The sequence below is a fragment of the Coffea arabica genome, chromosome 2c, assembly GCF_036785885.1.
Source record: "Coffea arabica cultivar ET-39 chromosome 2c, Coffea Arabica ET-39 HiFi, whole genome shotgun sequence".
NCBI lineage: Eukaryota > Viridiplantae > Streptophyta > Magnoliopsida > Gentianales > Rubiaceae > Coffea > Coffea arabica.
The window spans coordinates 67,386,832-67,409,087 of record NC_092312.1 but is presented as its reverse complement, the minus strand read 5'-3'; the positions used below and the strand labels follow the sequence as shown (position 1 = coordinate 67,409,087).

At 34.5% G+C, this 22,256-nt stretch overlaps 1 protein-coding gene across 1 annotated transcript; it reads right to left on the bottom strand.

Moving 5' to 3' along the window:
- Positions 1-16,737: 16,737 nt before the first annotated feature.
- On the bottom strand, positions 16,738-20,409 carry LOC140035758 (uncharacterized). The gene is made up of 6 exons (XM_072077122.1): positions 19,089-20,409; positions 18,847-18,999; positions 18,043-18,099; positions 17,682-17,829; positions 17,018-17,591; positions 16,738-16,872 (listed from the first exon to the last, which is right to left on the bottom strand). Exons 1-6 carry the CDS (start codon positions 20,407-20,409, stop codon positions 16,738-16,740), a joined length of 2,388 nt encoding a protein of 795 aa, XP_071933223.1.
- Positions 20,410-22,256: the final 1,847 nt, after the last annotated feature.

The following is a 22,256-nucleotide window of genomic DNA, read 5'->3' as shown; positions in this document are numbered from 1 at the left end:
TATAATATCTTTACTACTCATTTACTTCCCCGATAGTTGTAATAAGTAACAGAATTAAGAGTTTTGCCCTTAGTTTTATAGCTAGGATAAATTAGGATTTTCGCGTATTTTGGTAGTGTGATTAATTGGAAAGGTATGTGTACTAATTGTGGTGGATAAGAGTGAGTATTAAATAAGAGGAAGTGTGATTAGAAGTACTAACAATAAGTTAGTGAATCATAAGTTAAAACACAAGTACGAGAGAGTTAAGAAAAATAGATTTGAACCGACGTGCACTGTTTGTTACCGGTTGAGTACTCCATTTGACCAATACTTTCTAACCCTAATCTCCTGATTTTATTTCACTTAATTTCCCTTCAATTATCCATAAATCAGCCACCATTTTTTATTAAAGAAAAGTGAGAAAAGAAAAAAAATAAGAAGGAAATCTTGAATGACAAGTGTGAAGGATCCAAGCAACCTTTAACGCAAAATATTTTCTTTCTTCTTATCTTTCCTTTTGGCTAAGTTCCTTCATTTTTCTCATGTGTTGGATGAAATTTGGGAGAGAAACAAAAGAGAAAACCTCGAACTACAACCCTTAATTTTGCCTTTTTTGAGTTGAAACTACAAAACTAAACTGATTAAACTAGCACCAGGGAGCTAAGGAAGCTTATTGTGGAGCTGTTTGGAGTGAACTACCTCACTTTTTTCAAGTGTTTTGGAAGGTATAAGTCTAAAACTTCCTTTTTATTTCTTGTTTTAGCAAAATATGGGATAGATGCCTTGAATCTTGAATTATGTTGGATGATGCTCTAGTTTTGATGAAAATTAGTAAATTTTAGCTAGGGTTTGTGATTTTTAAGCTTTGATTTATGATGTTTATCTCTAATATATTGGTATTGAGCTTGGAAATGGAATTTGTGAGATGATTGGTGGTTTGATTGTGATATTTAGCCTTAAAAGATGAAATTTCAGTTTCGTCAAGCAATTTTCAGCTTTGTTGAGCAGTTTTAGGGTTGATATGCAAAATTCCAGCATTTGGTGGTGAATTTCAGTTCTACCCTGTTTTTTGAATTAATTTGGGATGTGAATTTGTCCATGTTTTAGATTGAATCCGCTTTTGGACAAAACATAAAAGTTATAGGCATTTGAGTTAACTTTCTACCTGTAAAATTTCAGATGAATTGGATCATTTTAGCTTATGAATTGGCCAGAACACTCCGGACTGCGCAAACACTCTAATTTTCCCGACCTGTTTTTCATGTGCTTTTGACTGTCCATTTTTGACCCTGAAAATGAGAGAACTGGGTGTCAATGTCTTCATAGGAAATGTAGGTTTATATTTTTTCTTTGAAACGCCACAAAATTTTCCTCAATCCGATATACCTAGCTACATTTATAACCAAAACCTCGAAAGATGACAAATCTGCCATTTATAAGTTCTTCTTTAAACTGGTTTCCAGCTTTGGTCCATGGTGGTACATTTATTATTTGGTTTGTTTAGTTGGTTTTGAGACCTTGAATAGATGTATGTTGTTGGTTATCACTGGTGGTTGGATTGGAGCTTTGTTGGCTTGTGAATATAAGTTGTATTTAGATGAGAAAATGGATAAATACAAAGGGCATACTGCCCAAATTTTCACTCGAGAGTTAGGCAAGTGAACTCGAGACTTGAGCCACGACTTGAGGATGTAGCGAATTTCAATTGTTTATGGTATTCGAGTTTTCTTTAGCAAGAAGTATATAAGTTGAAATTTTTACCGAAACTCGTACCCTTCAAAAAGTAAAAGTAGCGACCATTAAAAATATGATTGTCTCGATTTTCATACCAAGTGCGACTTCCAAACTATAAATCACTTCTTAATCGAAACTAAAAGAGCGAGAATGAATTTTCTAGAGTTTGCCAAGCCATATGAGTACTACTTAAACAAGTTTCATTTATTTTATTTTCTTGAAGCGAAACTCCTATGTTTCGAACCTTAGTGGATTTTAAACTCTTAAATGATATTTTATCGCAAATTTTGACTCCAACCAAGGAGTTGTATCTGAGCGTGATTTTGACAAGCACTAAGTCTTTGGTGAGTGCTTCCAAATATATGATTGAACTTTATCCGATAATATTTGCTTGGTTTGGTCAGGCGAGGGTATACTTTATCGCATTTGCCCTAATGTGATATGCACTTGTTTATTTGTTGCAATTGACTTGATATACTTGTGTATGATGTGCGCACTCTCTGGAATTTCAAAAATCATGTGGCTAGTTACTCGAGTCCAGCCGGCAAGGGCCTAGTTGATTAGGTAACGAACCCTGGGTCTCTTGTTTTGTCGAGTGGAGTCTTATCTCCTCGACTAATCGGTATGCTCGAATATTACCACACGTTTTTATCTTGTCGTTCGGACCCGGTAAGAGGGTTGATTGGTGGACGGAGATTGAAGTTAAAGTAGTGTACTACTGAATTGGTTACTTTACTTGAAAGTTGACGGAGTGTCAACTACTACTTGATCAAGCTACGATGAAGCAATGGAAATTTGGCTCTTGAGAGCCATCTGTGTCCTTACACTTTGAAATAATGATTACTTGTTGTGTTATCGTTTATTTTTATGAACTTTTACACTCGCTCATTTTAAGAGTTCAAGTTTTACACATGACCAAGTATGTACTTGGGTCTGTATGAAGTTTTGGAACCTCACTGAGTTTTAACTCTCAATTTGTTAAATTTGTTTTCCTTACAGGGGTACGAGCGAGGGCGTGAGACTGGTACAGGATAGCATAGTTTAGTTTTTAAATTTTTGTGATTGTACTCGCGCTAATGCTCGGTTAGGGTTGAATGTATCTGGAATTCATATCTTTTGTTATATTTGGGATTGTATGAATGTTTGGAATAGAGGCGAATGTACATGTACGTTCCTAACTTGGGAACTGTTATTCCATTTACGCTTGAGGTTGTGAACTATTTTATTTGAGGTGAGTGAGTGAATTCTGGTGAGAGTTGGGCAGACGGTCTGCTAAACGCCGCGGTACGCCCTAGGGAGAGGTGGGGTCGTCATAGGTGGTATCAGAGTTCCGATCGAGCTCGTGCCGAGAGAGGGTTCTCAGACTGTGGGGATTGGCTTGTTAAGTGTGGAAAAGATCTCTGTTGTTGGGGACATTAGATATGTATGTTGGGTAGGAATCTCAAAAGTGGTTGATTTCCTCTTGAGACTGGCGGGCTCGAGTGGTGAATTATCGTATTTTCCGATTCTTATACCCGAGTAGCAAAGAGTGGTACCTTTATGATAAGTCGATATTCCAAGTAATATTATGATAAGTCTAGATGGCGAAAACCAAGGCACGGGGAATGTAAATAGTCTAGATTTGGAATATATTAAAAATATTAGTAAGAATTGGGACCCCTTAGTGTGCAAGTGTACATTCTTGGTTGTCCTTTTTTCGAATTTTGATTAAGTATAGTATTTGAGCAATACGTGGGGTTAATGTCCCATAGAATATGTGAATTGTTATGATATGTAGATAAAAAAAGTATGTTATTTTAAATATGCGTTATGATTTTTATTTTATGATTTGAAAATGCTTTTATCGAGGTTTATAGCAACTTTACTTTGCTCATACTTATATTGTCTATTTTTCAAAAGAGGCATGGAGGGTAGGCGAAATCAGGACCGTGGAACTGTCCGAAAATGCGGTTCTAGCCGTGTCCGTGGGGCTAGACGGCACAAAAATCAGTACCGAGAGAGGAGAGAGGTGAAACGGTTGATCTATAACCTGGACCTCGAACTGAAAAGGGGATCACGTGGCAATGACAATTTGGCAAATGACCAATATTCTTGCTCGGCTAATAGAGCAGTAGGGTCAAACCCCAGTTAATCAATCTAAGGACCCTAAAATAGGGCAAGATAGGGCTCTAGAGAGATTCCAAAAGTTTGCTCCTCCTAAATTTTTTGGAAGACCGGATCCTGAGATTGCCGAGAGGTGGTTAGAGACGATGATAAATATTTTCGCTACCTTAAACTATACGGAAGATAAATAGGTGAATTTTGCTGTATTTCAATTTGAGAGACCAACTAGAATCTGGTGGAACGTAGTTAGGGCTAAGTGGGAGTGAGAGGTGATAGCATGGACAAGGTTGAATTTTGCACGAGAGTTTAATGAAAAGTATTTTCTACCGATCGTCCAGGAGAAGTGAGAGGATGATTTTGTTATGTTCCATCAGGGAACCCTCAGTGTCTCTGAGTATGAAACTTAGTTCACTAAATTATCTAAATTTGCTACCGAATTAATAGTTACGGAGCAAAGGAGGGTAAGGAGATTTGTACAGGGACTCAACGTGAAAATACAGGTGGCCTTGACGACGGCACAAATTAATATGTTTACGGAGGTTTTGAAGAAAACCCAGAGAATAGAAATTGTCAGTGCACAAGTAAGGATTTTTCATGCAAAAAAGAGGGGTGCGCCTGCTGGAGGTCAGGGACAGTTACATGGTGATCTAGGTATGCCATCCTTTAAGGTGAGTCGAGGAATTGGTGGTGTACGAATTTCGATGACACCTAAGAAAGTTACTCTGAGAGGTGCCTCACAAGAAGGTCAAACCCCAATCCCTCACTTATCTTGTAGATATTGTGGGAAAACAAATCATACTGAGAATGATTGTTAGCGAAAGGTACGAAAATGTTTATGGTGTGGTAGTATTGGGCATCAGCTTGCAACCTGCCCCCGCAGGTCAAACTTAAACTTTAAACCAGCAAATGTAGGAGGAAATAAATCCAGAGTACCTGCCAGAGTATATATCTTAAACTGCCAGCCAGTGCTCAACCCGTCTATAATGGTAGAAGATACGATTCGTGTTTTTCATTGTTTGGCTAAATTTTGGCTATGGTGAGACTAGGGAGCTAGAATCAGAGATGCAAGAAAAATACCCTAAGTTTTGCCCTTAGTTATATAGTTAGGATAAATTAGGGTTTTCGTTTATTTTGGTAGTGTGATTAATTGAAAAGATATGTGTACTAAATTTGGTATATAAGAGTGAGTATTAAATAAGAGGAAGTGTATGATTTGAAGTACTAATAATAAGTTAGTGAATCATAAGTTAAAACACAAGTACGAGAGAGTTAAGGAAAATAGGTTTGAACCGACGTGCACCGTTTGTTACCGGTTGAGTATTTCACTTGACCAATACTTTTTTACCCTAATCTCCTGATTTTATTTCACTTAATTTCCTTTAAATTACCCTTAAGTCAACCACCATTTTTGACTAAAGAAAAGTGAGAAAAAAAATTTGAAGGAAATCTTGAGTGACAAGTGTCAAGGATCCAAACAACCTTTGATCCAAAATATTTCCTTTCTTCTTGTCTTTCCTTTTGGCTAAGTTTCCTTCATTTTTCTCTTGTGTTGGACGAAATTTGGGAGAGAAACAAGAGAGAAAACCTCCAACTACAACCTTGAATCTTGCCTTGTTTGAGTTGAAAATACAAAACTAAATCGATTATACTAGTACCAAGGATCTAAGGAAGCTTATTGTGGAGCTATTTGGAGAGAACTACCTCACTTTTTTCACGTGTTTTAGAAGGTATAAGTCTAAAACTTCTTTTTTATTTCTTGTTTTAGCAAAATATGGGATTGATGCCTTGAATCTTGAATTATGTTGGATGATACTCTAGTTTTGGTGAATATTAGTGAATTTCAGCTAGGGTTTGTGATTTTTTAGCTTTGATTTATGCTGTTTATCACTAATATGTTGGTATTGAGTTTGAAAATGAAATTTGTGAGATGATTGGTGGCTTGATTGTGGTATTTAGCCTTAAAAGATTAAATTTCAGCTTTGTCAAGCAATTTTCAGCTTTGTTGAGTAGTTTTAGGGTTGATATGCAAAATTTCAGCATTTGGTAGTGAATTTCAGTTCTGCCCTTTTTAGAATCAACTTGAGATGCGAATTTCTCCATGTTTTAGACTGAATCAGCTTTTAAACAAACATGAAAGTTATAGAGATTTTAGTTAACTTTCTACCTACAAAATATCAGATCAATTGGGTCATTTTAACTTATGATTTGGTCAGAACACTCCGGACTGTGCAAACACTCTAATTTTCCTGATCTGTTTTCCATTTGGTTCTGACCGTCCATTTTTTACCCTGTAAATGAGAGAACTGGGTGTCGATGTCTTCATAGGAAATATAGGTCTATGTCTTAGATTCGAAACGCCATAAAATTTACCTCAATCCGATATACCTAGCTACAGCTATGACCAAAACCTCGAAAGATGACAAATCTGCCATTCATAAGTTCTTCTTTAAACTGGTTTCCAGCTTTGGTCCATGGTGGTACGTTTATTATTTGGTTTGTTTAGTTGGTTTTGAAGTCTTGAATAGATGTATGTTGTTGGTTATCACTTGTGGTTGGATTGGAGGTTTGTTGGCTTGTGAATCCCAGTTGTAATTGGATGAGAAAATAGTTAAATACAAAGGGCTTGCTGCCCAAATTTTCGCTCGAGAATTAGGCGAGCGAACACGAGACTTGAGCGACGACTCGAGATTGAAGCGAATTTCGATTGTTTATGGTATTCAAATTTTCTTTAGTAAGAGGTACATAAACTGAATTTTTATCGAAACTCGTACCTTTTAAAAAGTAAAAGCAACGACCCATAAAAATACGATTTTCTCGATTTTCATATCAAGTGCGACTTCCAAAATATAAATCACTTCTTTATTGAAACTAAAAGAGCGAGAATGAATTTTCTAGAGTTTGCCAAGCTATATGACTGCTACTTAAACAAGTTTCATTTACTTGATTTTCTTGAAGCGAAACTCCTATGTTTTGAACCCTAATGGATTTTAAACTCTTAAATAATATTTTATTGCAGAGTTGGACTCCAACCAAGGAGTTGTACCTGAGCGTGATTTTGACCAGTACTAAATCTTTGGTGAGTGTTTCCAAATATATGTTTGAACTTTGTTGGATAAATATTTGCTTGGTTTGGTCGGGCAAGGGTATACTTTATCGCACTTGCCTTAATGTAATATATACTTGTTTATTTGTTACAATTGACTTGATATACTAGTGTATGATGTGCGCACTCTCTGGAATTCCAGAAATCCTGTAGCTAGTTACTTGAGTCTAGCCGGCAAGGACCTGGTCGAATAGGTAACGAACCCTAATTCTCTTATTTTGTAGAGTGGAGTAATCAAATATTTGTGTTTCGAGCTCCAATTTTTTGTTAGCTAGATAATTAAAACATTTGTGCCTTTCATTCATTTAATTATTTTATTGCAATTGTGTCTCTTAAATTTGTTTCCTTTATTTTAGTGCAAGAAATTTATTTTTCTTTTTCATCACATTTAATGCAACAAGGTCTATTCCAAAGATGTAAGAAAGTTGGGGAAAATTTTTCAAGATTATTTTGGTTATACTTTCTTCAAAAATTATTAGCTCTGTTCAATTCTTTTCCGAACTTGATTCCACAATCGACTCATTTTGGATGCAACCTTGTACCATAATATTCTTAAAGAAGTTGGAAAAGTTGTACTTATTATTCTTGTGTTTAATCAGAATGGTGATGTACTCAAAATTATCATAAAACTTTGTTTTATCCTTGTGTTTGTTATACTTGAAAAAGTTAGAAAAGTTGACATATCCTTATTATCCTTGTGTTTGTTATGTTACAGAAGGATGAAATGCGTGAGAACGGTGATGTACTCAAAATTATTATAAAATTTCGTTTTATCTATTAGATATTATAATTCTAATATGTATTAAATTTATGAGATCGGTTTGATTATTGGATGAAATGTGTGAGAATGGTGATGCATGGATTTTGATTATAATATATCTACTAATGTTAATTAGAAAGCATATTTTTTTTATTGGAAAACATGTTGATATTATGTGAAAAAATTTTTATTGAAAAATAGTTTTTTTTTTAGGGGTGGGTACCCTATGACCCTTCCCTTTTTTTAAAAAGCATTAGGAGCGAGTTAGGATCGCAAAATGGCTGATCCGATATTTTAGGGTCGGGTCAGCCATATCTTGTTAGGGGCGGGTACCCGACCCGTGCTCACCCCTACCAACCAATACTAGTTTTGGATGAAAGTTGCAAACCTTTTAACTTGGCAAAGGCACGCCAAATCTTCTTCAAGCGCGTGAACTTAGAATGGTAGACGGTCCAGCTATACTGCTTTTCCCAGGTACAATTAAGGTATGAAGCAAGTTTCATCCAATTGGCCTTTGATGCGATGTTTGGATTCCATTCCCCACTCTTTTTCCATTCTACGTACGTCATATAGAAGTGCATCTCCATGTTTTCATCCTAATGCGTTTTTGTAATGGTGTAATCTTGAGATATCTATAGAATAAACCAAATGGACAGTTGCATGTTTAAAAGCTGGTTTACAAATTTGCATCAATGACTGCAAGTTTGCCATATTCGTAAGCTAATTTGAAACTTTTTAATTACAGTAGCCAATGGACTTGAATGGTCAAGCAACTTGCAGACTTGAATTTAAGGACTAATAGCACATACCGTGACCTATCTAAATTGGTGCCCATATTTGTTTATTGTCTGAGTAACATATAAGCTAAGATGGCACCACTATAATAGAATTCGATTTTACAGGTGCCAAACATCAACTCCTTAACTTAATAACCACTTTTTTTGTAACTCGATGCTGGTTGCTAGAAATTATTTGAGTAAACTACCTATTTTGTTATCTGAAGTGTCATAAGTGAAGAGGGTAGCCAATAATAGATGTCACGCCACAATATCAAGGTAGATGTATGCAAGCAAGTTCCAAATACATTATACTAATATTGAACAATACAGAGTACAAGAGAAAACAAAATGTTCAAGTAATCGGTAAAAAGATGAATTAATAGATGTGCATGAACCAAATATAAGTAGGGTCTAAATTTGTTGAAAGTATTAATTCTCACTGTTAATAAAGGTTTTATTACAATCAAACAGCTACGGGCATGGATGATGGATATTCATGAGACTTACTCTGAAGTAGTTAACTAGGGACTGAATGTAGTCATTAGAGTCAGTGACAGAGTGGACGGATAAAGTCTTAGAAAGACAGGCGGGAGTAGTAGGACCATACAATGATCTCCTCCGCTTGTTGGACATTTGTTGGTGCTCAACGTGTAAACAGTAGGTCATGATGATCTAGACCTCACACAAGTAGGAGCCAAACAAATTTGTGATTAAGCAGTCACAATTTGTGTTGGAGATTGCGGGTGGTTAGGGAGACCTAATATGTAAATCTTGAAGCTGCTACTACTCTGCGGGACAAAAAATTGTCCAATAATAAAGAGAGGTAGCACCACGCCTATTTTGCCCAAGTCAAATTCATGTAGGTGATTACCAAATGGACAAAAGCAATTAGGGCTAACGGTAACATTATAGGGGGAACAAGGTGATGTGGGCACTATAGAAAGAGGAACGACTAACCTTGTCGTCAGATTGGGGAACCCGTCGAAGAGCAATTGTGACAACCACCAATTTAGTTGTGAATATAAGCTAATAGATTTCAATTTGTCCTTTAACTCCCTATAAATCTGATTAGCAAATTTGGCCGAGCCAATCTTTAGGTTTGAAATTACGAAAGTTGGAAGATGCAGAAACAACAAAAAATAACTTCTATCGACTTTAGCTTTTCAAGCTTGGCTGACACACTGATGCTAGCTCTTCTCGTCAATAGCAGAATGTATTTTACGAGGTAAAAAATTGCAATAGGGTGGAGAGGTTGGTGGCACTTGTGCGGAAGAATTGTGGGCTAATTCGACGTCAGACACTTTTTGTTTTCTTCACTACTCAGCTATCACAACGGGTAGGGTATGCAAAGACATCCCATGCGTCTGGTCAGCAATCCTTTATTTGATTTTAGAAATTCTTCCTGACCATTCATATGAATTGCTGATTTTAATAAAGTTTATGCAGTAAAGTTGGTAAGGTTCCTTAAAAAACTATATAGTTTTAAAAACCAAATGTTTGAAAATTGATGTGTCCAAACAAAGTTTTGAAAACTTTATTTTCACAACTAAATTAGGCAAACCAAATATCCATTCCAAGCATACCTACTAACAATTAACACTAACAAAGATGATGTTAAGCACTTTGGTTGGACTTCAATCTGCCAACTCCTGCATGACCTTAGTGAGGTTCACCAAGGGTAAATTTTCTTCGTTAGCATCTTTAACTGCATTTGATATCCCAACTATATCTTGCACTGTTTGGACCATATTTTGAAGTGACTCATTAAGTTTCATTTGAACCATATTTTGAAGTGACTCATTAAGTTTTGTGGCATAAGCATGTGTCATTGGACCCACTAGCATAATCACGGGATTGACCTGAGTTCCTTGATCAACTGGACAGCTTGAGCAACTCCATCACTGCAACTATGCCTATTGAATTGAGAACAATTTTCTTGACAACCAACTTGTAGTGTTGGAGAATCTGCTTTTGAAATGAAGTTGGGGGAATCTAAAAATCATGCTAGAAATGCTTCTCACATATCTTTATATACTCTAAGGAAGGAAGTAAGTGGGCACGCCAGGCTATCATCAAAATACGCTTTTAAATGCGATATATACCCATTGGTAGCCATTAAAATTGACAAGATACAAAATAAGGAGTAAGAGGAGAGAGACCAAGGGCTTACTTGTTTCAGAAGAAGAATAACAGGGAACAAAGAAGGGAATTTGCTAAAAAGATCGAGGATTGTGAAAAAATAGAAGGAGCTCTGGTATTACATCTTCCAGCAGTATCAAACCACAATAAAAAGTAAGACTGAAGAAGATGTCTTGAAATTGAGTACCTGTTGTACATGTATTAGAAGTAATCAAAAGCATAATGTCCTCAAAAACATAGAAATGCCCTCGAGACATGCATTGACATGATAGACTATAAATACAAGTTATTCTTAATAAGCTTTGAAAAGCCTGCCAGCTTAGGCATTATGAATTTTGAAAATATTAAATTATTCATGCAAATAGTGGTCTTAAAGTTGCCTTTCGAGATCTCAAATCTTATATCGAATGTATTTTTGAGGTGGGCTGATTGAAGGGGATAAACGTAGCTAAAACATAGGTGGTAGTTACTCGAGAGGTAAGTAGACATGTATCCTACAAGTGTCAAGATATAGTATAAAAAGAGCGTTTCGAAAGATAAAACTAAGGAAAATAGCCAAATTCACCCCTAAACTATATGTTACTTATGTTGATGTTGCCCCTACTTTATATTTTTGCCCAATTTAATCCTTAACCTTTAGGGGTGAGCAAATTCGGTTCTTACCGAATTCATAACCGATTTCAAATTCAATTCGGTAATTTGAAATCGGGTATTTGGTAATTTGGTACAAATTCGGTACGTACCAAATTCACCGAATTCTAATATGGTATGAAATAGGTAATGAGATTATAAATTAGGTAATAACCGATTTCGCATTCAAATTCGGTAATTGAAATCGGGTACCGCATTACCGCATTCGAATTACCAAATTGGTATATAAAATTATATAATATATAGATAAATGCTATTTAGTATTAGTATATACTACTAATACTTTATTATATTATATAGGTAAATGCTATTAATAATAATTAGTATATGGTATTATCATCATATCATGTACTTATAATAATAATAATATATAATAATGTACAATATATTTTTATTATTTTAGTATTTATTAATTGTTATATGACTACAATAATGCATAGTAATACATTACAATATAAGATAACTATAATACTTATTATTTTATACATGAGTAACATGACTAGAATTAGATAATAATTAATACATATATGTATAATACTAAATATTAAACAATAAACATAATTAGTAATTAGAATTTAGATATTGGTAATTTGATACATCATTCATGTTTGAATTATTGAATATTTGAATGCGTAATCTATAACTTGCAAGTATTAGTGTACTCTAAATTTATATTACATATTCACTAATCTTATAAGTATAGATAAGACAACTAAGCAGTGTAAGTGAATATATATGAATTGCAAATCAATGTATTAGTATATTGACTTTCACAATAACATATGTAAATAAATAAGTTTAATTTTGATTTGAAATAAATTATAAGTTTGTAACTAACATAACTTATCACTAATCATTGTAATTTGTAAGTTTGTAACTAATATTACTTATTATTAATCATTGTAAATTATAAATTCATAAATTATTACTAACCATTGTACAGTCTAAGGTTTATTCTAGTTTAAATTAATCACTTTTTATGTGTTCCTTAAATCATAGACTAAGGATTGTAGGTATAAGTGATCAAATAAGTTAAAAGTTCATATTATCTATTTACTAATCTTAAGGCTTTAAGTATAGACAAAATAACTAAGCAGTGTAAGTGAATACATGTGAGTTGCAAATCAAGTAAATAAGTTTTATTTTGATTTGAAATAAATTATAAATTTGTAACTAATGTAACTTATCACTAATCATTGATTCATTGTAATTTGTAAGTTTGAAACTAATATTACTTACTATTAATCATTGTAAATTATAAATTCATTGTAACTACTAACTAAATTAGTTTAAATTAATCACTTTTTATGTGTTTCTTAAATCATATACCAAGGATTTTAGGTATAAGTGATCAAATAAATGCCAATTAAACCACAAAATGATTTGAACATAAGTAATGAGTTCAATTATGAATAAATTTGGGGATCAAATTAGTAATAATTTTTAAATCATTGAGGAGCATAATGAATGTATTATAATTTAGGAACCCCAATTTGTAAATTAAAAATTACAAAATCACTTCATTTGGAAAAAGTCGGATTTCATCTTCAGCTGATGAAAATTGAAAAGTGAGAAAACATCAAAACAACCATTGCAAATATGCAATATTGCATAGTGCCGTGACTGCCGTCACCCAGGGCTTTCACAGCACTAACACTCCCAAGTCCCAAGTCCCAATTCCCAAATCGAAGCTGCTCTCTGCCTCTCCGGCCTCCGCCAGTCCGCCGCGCTCTACGTCTCCTGTCGGCTGTGTCCTGCCGTGCTGGTTCATCGCTGCCGGGTGTCGAAGACGAAGCACCAAGATCTCACTAGTTCATCGCTGGTTCATCACTGCTCATCTCTGGCTCACTTAGGTAAGTGCTCCTCTGTTTTTGGCTCTGTGTCTCTGGCATTAAAATGGGCCAAGATCGACTAGGAAACTTGTTATCCTGAATTGATAAGGGGACGAAATCTGAGCGTCCAATTGCAAACTCTAACTGTTGTAGTAGTTTAGATTAGGTGTGATATAACATAAGCTTTGTATTTTATACACAAGAAGCTCTCTCCAGTTGTGCAGCCTTTAAAAGTTAAGGCCTTGGGGAAAAATTCCACCTTTTACCCGTTAGAAAAATTAAAAAGGAAAAAACTTGCTAAAATGAAAATTTACCTCCTTGTCCGTGGAGATTCTCAATCTCTGGTGCACATCTAGTGAAAGTACGGCTCCAGAAGTTGTACCTAGGATTCTGGATATGAATTTTCTGCAATGTGTAAAAGAGAAACATCTAATGGCTTGCGGGGGTTGGTAGTTGCTGAACTATAAAGATTGGTTTATATATTCTCTTAATTTGCTTCAGGTTTTTTTTTTAAAAAATAATAGATGAATTCGGTTAGACCGAATTCATTACCGTTATCGAATTTGAAATCGGGTACCGCATGAATTCGGTAATGCCCAATTCGAAATTGAAAACGGTTTAGATTTCTATAGGTGCAATAACCGAAAAAACCGAATTCAGCGCACCGATTTACCGCATTTGCACCGAATGCTCACCCCTATTAACCTTATGTTCATGTTGCAATTCCAATTAAGGAGTTTCATGGTAGTGCCACCACATAAAACCTATTTAACTCCTGATAGACCAAATAAATAAAGGTATTTTTGAAACTTTGGATTATCTCCTTCGTCTATCACCAAAATCCATTGCTTGCTACCCACGTCCTCTTCTCCTACCCATCTTCTCCCAGCTCTCCTTCTCCTTTCTCTTCCCTCACCTTTGATTTTGCTCTTAAATGAGACACATCTTGGGTTTAATCTCTGGTGAAGGATGCCCCTTTTATAATAGTGAAGGATGCCCCTTTTATAATAGTGAAGGATGCCCCTTTTATAATGCCAGGGCAAGCTAAATTCAACAACAAGGATCATCAACAATACCTTTTGAATAGTGGAGGGTTTCAGACGCTTCCATCTTGAGTAGATCTGTTATACATGGAACAAGATCAGATTTTGGCCTAAAACTAATCTTAATTACTTTATTCTTTGTCAATGCAACCTTAAACAAACAAATTCCATTTTCGTTTCTTCATTTACATTTTTTCACCATGTATACATGGATGGAATCAGAGAAAGAAATTGAGGAAAGATAAAAAATAAAATAAAATAAAAGGCAGAGAGAAGCATCCTACATTTCCCATAGATTTTTGTCCATTCATTAGTTTTATGGTTTACATTTCCTTCTAACACTTAAAAATTGTCAAGAATTTCCTTTCGCTAATCCAATAAAGATAAAAATCACTACAGTTGCCATCATGAAATTTTGACATATGATTACAATTCATAGATTCCTGTGACAATTCAAGGGATCTGATATGTGGCTGTTTCATTCCACTTTCTTTCTTTTGACCAATTAAAAATGGTGGAAGTTCGTTCTGCATTTTTCAAAAAGGTTCAATCTGAAGTTTCTTACTTTTTAGTTGGATATGAGAGAGGCAGATAAGCACTAAGAGGTTCCTTTCATTACTTTATTTATTCCATAGGAATCAACTCTCTCTTGTATCCCAATACGTGAAAATTGCTTAAATTATTCTGTCACACTTCTACAAAGTAAATGCAAAAAGGCATAACATAAGGTTGTCATCTAGATATGGAGAATACTACTAATGGACAATTTCTGAATTATTCTTTCTTCCTCATGCTGATAATCATTCAATCCGCCACTTGAAATTTCCTTTCCTAAAACAAGGTTGCTTTTAGCATTGTAGGAATAGAACCAAGAAAAACTGTCTTTTGCTTCTTGGTTTGTAAAGGTTGAATGGAACTGTCTTTTCTTGGTCACATTTTATGTCCCTTACATATTCACATCGGTCAAATTTAGTCCCTAACTAGGTTTCCGATCATTTTTTGGCCGGAATCCATCACGTGCAAGGCACGTGATCATTTTTGAAGGGTAAATTTGTCAAATTATATTTTACATAATTTGATCTATAGTTCTCCACATTTTATAAAACAAATTTTTCGTCCCTCACATTTTATAAAATGATTTTTTTCATCCCTCACATTTCACAAAATGAATTTCTCCATCCCTCACATTTCAAAAAATGAATATTTTCATCCCTTACTAATTATGTGTGTAAGCGAAACCCTAAAAAAAAAAATATGTGTGTGAATACATTTTTATTTAAACATATGTATATATCTATTTGATTTTGCTTAATAATACGAATAGCATAAATATATGTATGTGTCTATTTGATTTCACTTAATAATATGAATACCATATATTATACGTGATCATTTGATTTTATCTGGTATTAGCTAGTAAAAAATCTTGCATTCATTGTCAAGTTGGCCAATAAAGCTATTTTCGGTCAAAATACAATAAGAATATGCAAATTAAGAGTCTATTGGTAAATATTAGTCATAATCATACAAAAAAAGAAGATAGCCCACAAGTTGGGCCCAATTACACACATGTGTTTATGCTATTATTATTAAGCAAAATCAAATAGACATATACATGTGTTTAAAAAAAAATTATTCACACACATAATTAGTGAGAAATGAAAAATTCATTTTTTGAAATGTGAGGGATAGATAAATTCATTTTGTGAAATGTGAGGGATGAAAAAAATTATTTTATAAAATGTGAGGGACGAAAAAATTTATTTTATAAAATGTGGAGGACTATAGATCAAATTATGTAAAATATAATTTGACAAATTCACCCTTAAAAAATGATCACGTGCCTTGCACATGATGGATTCCGGCCAAAAAATGATCGGAAACCTAGTTAGGGACTAAATTTGACCGATGTGAATATGTAAGGGACATAAAATTACACTTTTAAAAGTGAGGGACGAAAAAAGTTATTTTACAAAATGTGAGGGACGTTTTGGATGATTTTCCCAAAATTATACCTTTAAAAGTGAAAACTAAGACAAAGGGAGAGAAAATACTCTTTTTCATATTTTTGGACTACACAATATACATATATATATACACAAGTGTAACCTAATTTAGATCCTAAAATTATGCTAATCTAAATCAATCTACAACCTAATTAATAGATGATACTATAATCATATGATACCTAATTAATACATGATACTATAATAATATCTTTCCTAATATTCACAATATCAAATCTTTCCATAATATCAGATCACATATCTTCAACACTCCCTCTCAAGCTGGAGTATAGATGTTGCTCATGCCCAGTTTGTTACAAAGATAATCAACTCGAACCCCATGTAGAGGTTTCGTAAAGAGATCTCCCAATTGTTCTCCAGTCCTTACAAATTCTGTAGAAATCAAGCCCTGCTGTATTTTCTCACGAATAAAATGACAATCTATTTCGATGTGTTTTGTTCGCTCATGAAATACGGGATTGGATGCAATATGAAGAGCCGCTTGGTTATCACACCACAATTTTGCAGGCATTGAGGTTTTGAGACCTACTTCAGTTAGAAGTTGATTTATCCACATGATTTCGCATACTGATTGTGCCATAACTCTATATTCTGACTCTGCATTCGATCGCGAGACAACATTCTGCTTCGTACTCTTCCATGAGACTGGGTTTCCTCAACAAAGACACAAAATTCAGTTGTGGATCTTCGATCTGCTTTGGATCCTGCTCAATCAGCATCTGAAAAACACTCAATCCTAGTATGACCATGATTTTTATACAGAATACCACGTCTAGGAGCTCTTTTTAAATAACACAAAATTTGTTCTACAACTGCCCAATGATTGACAGTCGAATTAGACATATATTGACTAACAACACTAACTGAATACGCGATATCTAGATGAGTCACTGTAAGATTATTCAACTTTTCAACCAATTTTCGATACCTTCCAGGATCTTCTAACAATTCACCTTCATTTGTGAGTTGCAAGTTAGGAATCATTGGGGTACTAACTGGTTTAATCCCCAATTTTTCCATTTTCGATAGTAAGTCAAGAACATATTTCCTTTGGGACAGAAATATCCCCTTCCTACTCTTTGCTATCTCAATACCCAAAAAATACTTTAACAGTCCCAAATCCTTTGTCTGAAATTGACTATGGAGAAAAGTTTTAAGAGATGAAATACCCGCAGCATCATTCCCAGTGATAACAATATCATCCACATATACTACCAACAAAATAATACCAATTTCAGACTGTTTGTAGAAAACAGAATGATCAGATTTGCTTTTCTGCATCCCAAACCTTTCAACTGCTAGACTAAATTTTTCAAACCAAGCACGAAGACTTTGTTTCGGTCCATACAAGGACTTCCGAAGATGACAAACCTTCCCAGACTCTCCCTGAGCAACAAACCCTAGTGGTTGCTCCATATAAACTTTCTCTTGGAGGTCTCTATGAAGAAAGGCATTCTTGATATCTAGTTAATGCAAAGGCCAATTATAAATGGCTGCCATAGAAATGAATAACCTAATAGATGTTAACTTAGCAACATGGGAAAAAGTATCAGAATAATTCTCTCCATAGATTTGGGCATAGCCTTTGGCAACAAGGCGAGTTTTTAACCGAGCAACCGACCCATCAGGATTGAATTTAATTGCAAAAATCCACTTACTCCCAATGGCCTTCTTTCCTGCAGGTAAATTTACTAAGTTTCAAGTATCATTACCATCTAAAGTATTCATCTCCTCTATCATAGCATTGCGACATCCGGGATAGGATGGGGTTTCATGAACAGTTTTAGGAAGGGAGATGCAATCAATAAATGTAATAAATGAACAAGAAGAGGTGGGTAAATGATTATAAGATACACACGAAAACACAGGATAAATGCATTGACGCTTACCTTTACAAAGAGCAATAGGAAGATCATCACTTGAGACAGGATCTAATAACGAAGAAACTGGTTCAGGGCATGCATCAGGAGACTTTTATCATCGAGAATATACTTGAGTAATTGGAGGTTTAGCAGGGGAAGAAATTGAAAATGTGACAGTATAGATTAACAAATCATCATCCTCCTCCTGACATGAATGAGATGAGGATGGGGTAAAAGGTGTATTTTCAAGAAAAGTAACATCAACTGACACAATGTACCTGCCGAGACTAGGACAATAACATCTATATCCTTTTTGGACACAGAAATAACAAAAAAAAATACATTTCAATGATTTGGGGTCTAATTTAGTGACTTGGGGAAGAGAGTCGTGGACAAAACATGTACACCCAAAGATTTTAGAATCGATGGAAAACAAAGGTTTATTTGAAAAAAGAGTGTTATAAGGAGTCCCACCATTCAGAACAGATGAAGGTAGACGATTAATTAGAAAGCAAGCTGTGGACACTGCATCAGCCAAAAAATGTTTAGAAACATGCATTTGAAATCATAAGACTCTTGCAGTTTCGAGCAAATGTCTATTCTTTCATTCTGCGACTCCATTTTGGGATGGTGTATCCACACAAGAGGTTTGATGAATAATGCCATTTTGCACCATATAAGATTGAAAAAGTGCGAAGAAATATTTTTTGGCATTGTCACTTTGCAATATTTGTACAGAATGCTTAAATTGGGTCTTAACCTCAGCACAAAAAGCACAAAAATGAGAAAACAACTCTGACCGATTTTTCATCAAATATAACCAAGTCATACGAGAATGGTCATCGACAAAAGTAACAAAATACTTGAATCCAATTTTAGAAATGACTAGACTAGATCCCCAGACATCTGAATGAACTAATGCAAAAGAAACATCTGCTCGTTTATTGACTCTAGGACTCAGATTAACACGATAATGTTGGCAAACTGACAAGACTCACAATCTAATCAAGACAAACTCTGAAATTGTGGACAAAATATCATTAACAACGAGAGAGAAGGATGACCCAACCTACAATGTGTTTCAAATGGAGTTACAATTCCAAAACAAGCTATGAACTTTGGTATCTGTGTGTCAAGAATGTAAAGACCTCCAGATTCATGCCCTTTATCAATAATCTGTTTCGTCGTAAGATCCTGAAACAAGCAATAGTCAGGAAAGAATTGGGCAGAACAATTGAAAGCACGAGTAAGTTTACTCACAGAAATTAAATTAAAAGACAACTCAGGCAAATTTAAGACAGATGACAATGAGATTAATGGAGTGGGGTTAACTGAGCCTGATCTAAGAACACGAGATTTTGACCCATCAGTTAAGGTAACTGTAGGTACAGATGTGTGTGGCTGAAAGGTAGAAAATAGACTAGAATTACTTATCATATGATCTGTGGCACCAGAATCAATTACCCATTTGGAGGACGAGAACACAAGACATGTGTTTGGTTTACCTGACTCAGCGATGGTAGTTATGGGAGTAGATGAAAACTTTAATGATTCTTGATACTGAGAAAATTTAGCAAATTCATCTGCAGAGATCATAACTGACTTTTCATGGTTAATAGCATCATTGATAGAAGCAATATGTGCAGATTGAGTTCTCTGGTTCCTGTACTGCAATTTTTTACAATCACGCTTCATATGATCCCACTTATGATAATAGTGACAAACAACCACTTCTGCATTCTGTCCCCGAGTGTCAATTCTTTTACCACCACCTTTGTATTGCTGTTTTTCAAGACCAACAAGAGCACTACTGGACTGAACAGACTGGGTATTCTTTGTGTGAAACACCCTACTAAACATATCTTGCAAGAATGAAATCTCAGGACTGGAAAGAATCTGAGATTTAGCAGCTTCAAATTTAGGTAAAAGACCAGCCAAAAAACTCATAATTGCCATCTGTTCCCGTTGAGTTTGCTGAACTTTCACATCAAAACTAAACGGTAATAACAGATTAAGCTCCTCATAAGTTTTTTTAAAATTCATAAAATAAGTTATGATGGACTTATCTTGTTTCTCTGCACGATAAAAGGCTTGACACACATCATATATGCGAGAAATATTCCCTTTACCAGAATACAAAAATTCTAAATACTCCATTAATTCCTTAACAAATTTACAGTGATTAATTAAGCTAATTACCTCACTGTCAATAGAATTCCATATTTGCAGGAACAATCTAGTATCTTCCCTTAACCATGTCTGTCTTGAACCATCTTTTGGAGGATCATCAGTCAGATGATTGTTTTTATCAATGCTTCGCAGATAAAGACGGACAGTTTTGCTCCAATCAAGATAGTTAGAATTGTTGAGTTTGTGGTCCGTGATCTTAGACATCACAGGAACCACATCAGACGTAACGACAAATTTCGTTTCTGCAATGGGTTTAGAATTAACAGAAAAAAGTAAAAGAGAACAGATCTGAACCCTTTAAAACAAGAATGAAGAATAGAATACAGATATGTCCTATACAGAACCAGATGAACCGAATGATGACTAATGAATTTTCTGGCAGCGGACAGAGACCCTAACCTTGATGGTAGGGCTCTGATACCATGAAAACTAAGACAAAGGGAGAAAAAATACTCTTCTTTATATTTTGGACTACACAATATACATACATATATATATATATATATATATACACATAAGTGTAACCTAATTTAGATTCTAAAATCATGCTAATCTAAATCAATCTACTACCTAATTAATATATGATACTATCATTATATGATACCTAATTAATACATGATACTATAATCATATCTTTCCTAATATTCACAATATCAAATTTTTCCATAATATCAGATCACATATCTTCAACAAAAAGTAAAAGATGAAAAAATTATTTTACAAAATGTGAAGGATGTGTTGAACAATTTTGCCTTTTCATATGATAAGTAAATTTTGTCAAGAATGGCGCGCTTTCTGTAGGTACATGATGCCCAGTGGCACCATTCTCTTGCATTATGTTTTTAAGGGTTAATCGCACTTTATCTCCTTTAAATATGTGTCATTTCTCAATTTACCCCCCAATGTTTGTTTCTCCACAATTTACTCCCTCTGTCAATCCAACTAAGTAATTGCATCGTTAAAAACTTCAAGATGCCGAAATTGCCATTGGAAAAGAGCCATTTGTTTCAGCTGACTAAAATGTCCCTTAATGAGTTATAAAAAGGGGTGTCTGATGCTTTTTAGCATATTTTTTCTCTTTCATGCTTCCATCTAGTTGCAGTCTATTTTTTCCTTTCATTTCAACAGATCTAACAACTTCTAAAATTGTTCTTTGTCAGCCAAAAGCATCATAAAAATGTCACAAGTGCTTCAAATAACATTGAAAGATCGTCCCAAAAAATGTGTGAATATGATAAAGAGGCACCATTATGCACCTTTTGAACACTTGAAAATTCGAGAAGAAGATTTTACTGTTACTCAAATTACAATGTAAGAATTTTTCATTAATAATCTATTATTATTGTCTTTAATTTTGCTTTATACATGAATAAATCAAAAAGAGTTTTAGACAGTTATATTTTCTTTTTATTGCATGCATGTGAGCACTTTTCATAGGTAGATAGAGAAGAGAGAAAAGATGGAGAGAAAAATGGCTGATAGAGAAGAGAGAAAAGATGACTGACAATGACAAAAGGTTCCCTACTTTTTATCTTCCAAATTTCTTTTTTCTTTTTGTCCCACGTGCGAGATGGAGGGAAATTTCCCTCCTTCATTATTCCAGAGTAATTTTAGAAACTTTTCTTTATCCCTTTCATAAACCTAGATATATGGGTATTTCGGATTGTTCATTATTTTCTTAAGAATATTACGTAACTGTCTTTTCATTATTCTGTTTATTTCTATTAGGGTTGACTGTTAGTTTTTGGGGTAAACTGTGGAAAAACAAACGTTGGTGGGGAGGGGTAAATTGAGAAATAGCCTATACGTAAAGGGGATAAAGTGCGATTAATCCTTTTTTTAACAACTAGCATCCATAATTTTTTGGTTAAAAGATTGTTGTAGCAATAAAGGTTTTGTCAAATTGTTGCCTGATTTTTGGCCGTGTTTTTTGGTCCTACTCCAGTAGAGGTGGTAATTTGTCCTAAATTCTAATGGGTTACCCATACCCAAAAGGACTTTGGGCGGGATGGATATTGTAATTTGATATTGGGTTTAAAATGGGATACATC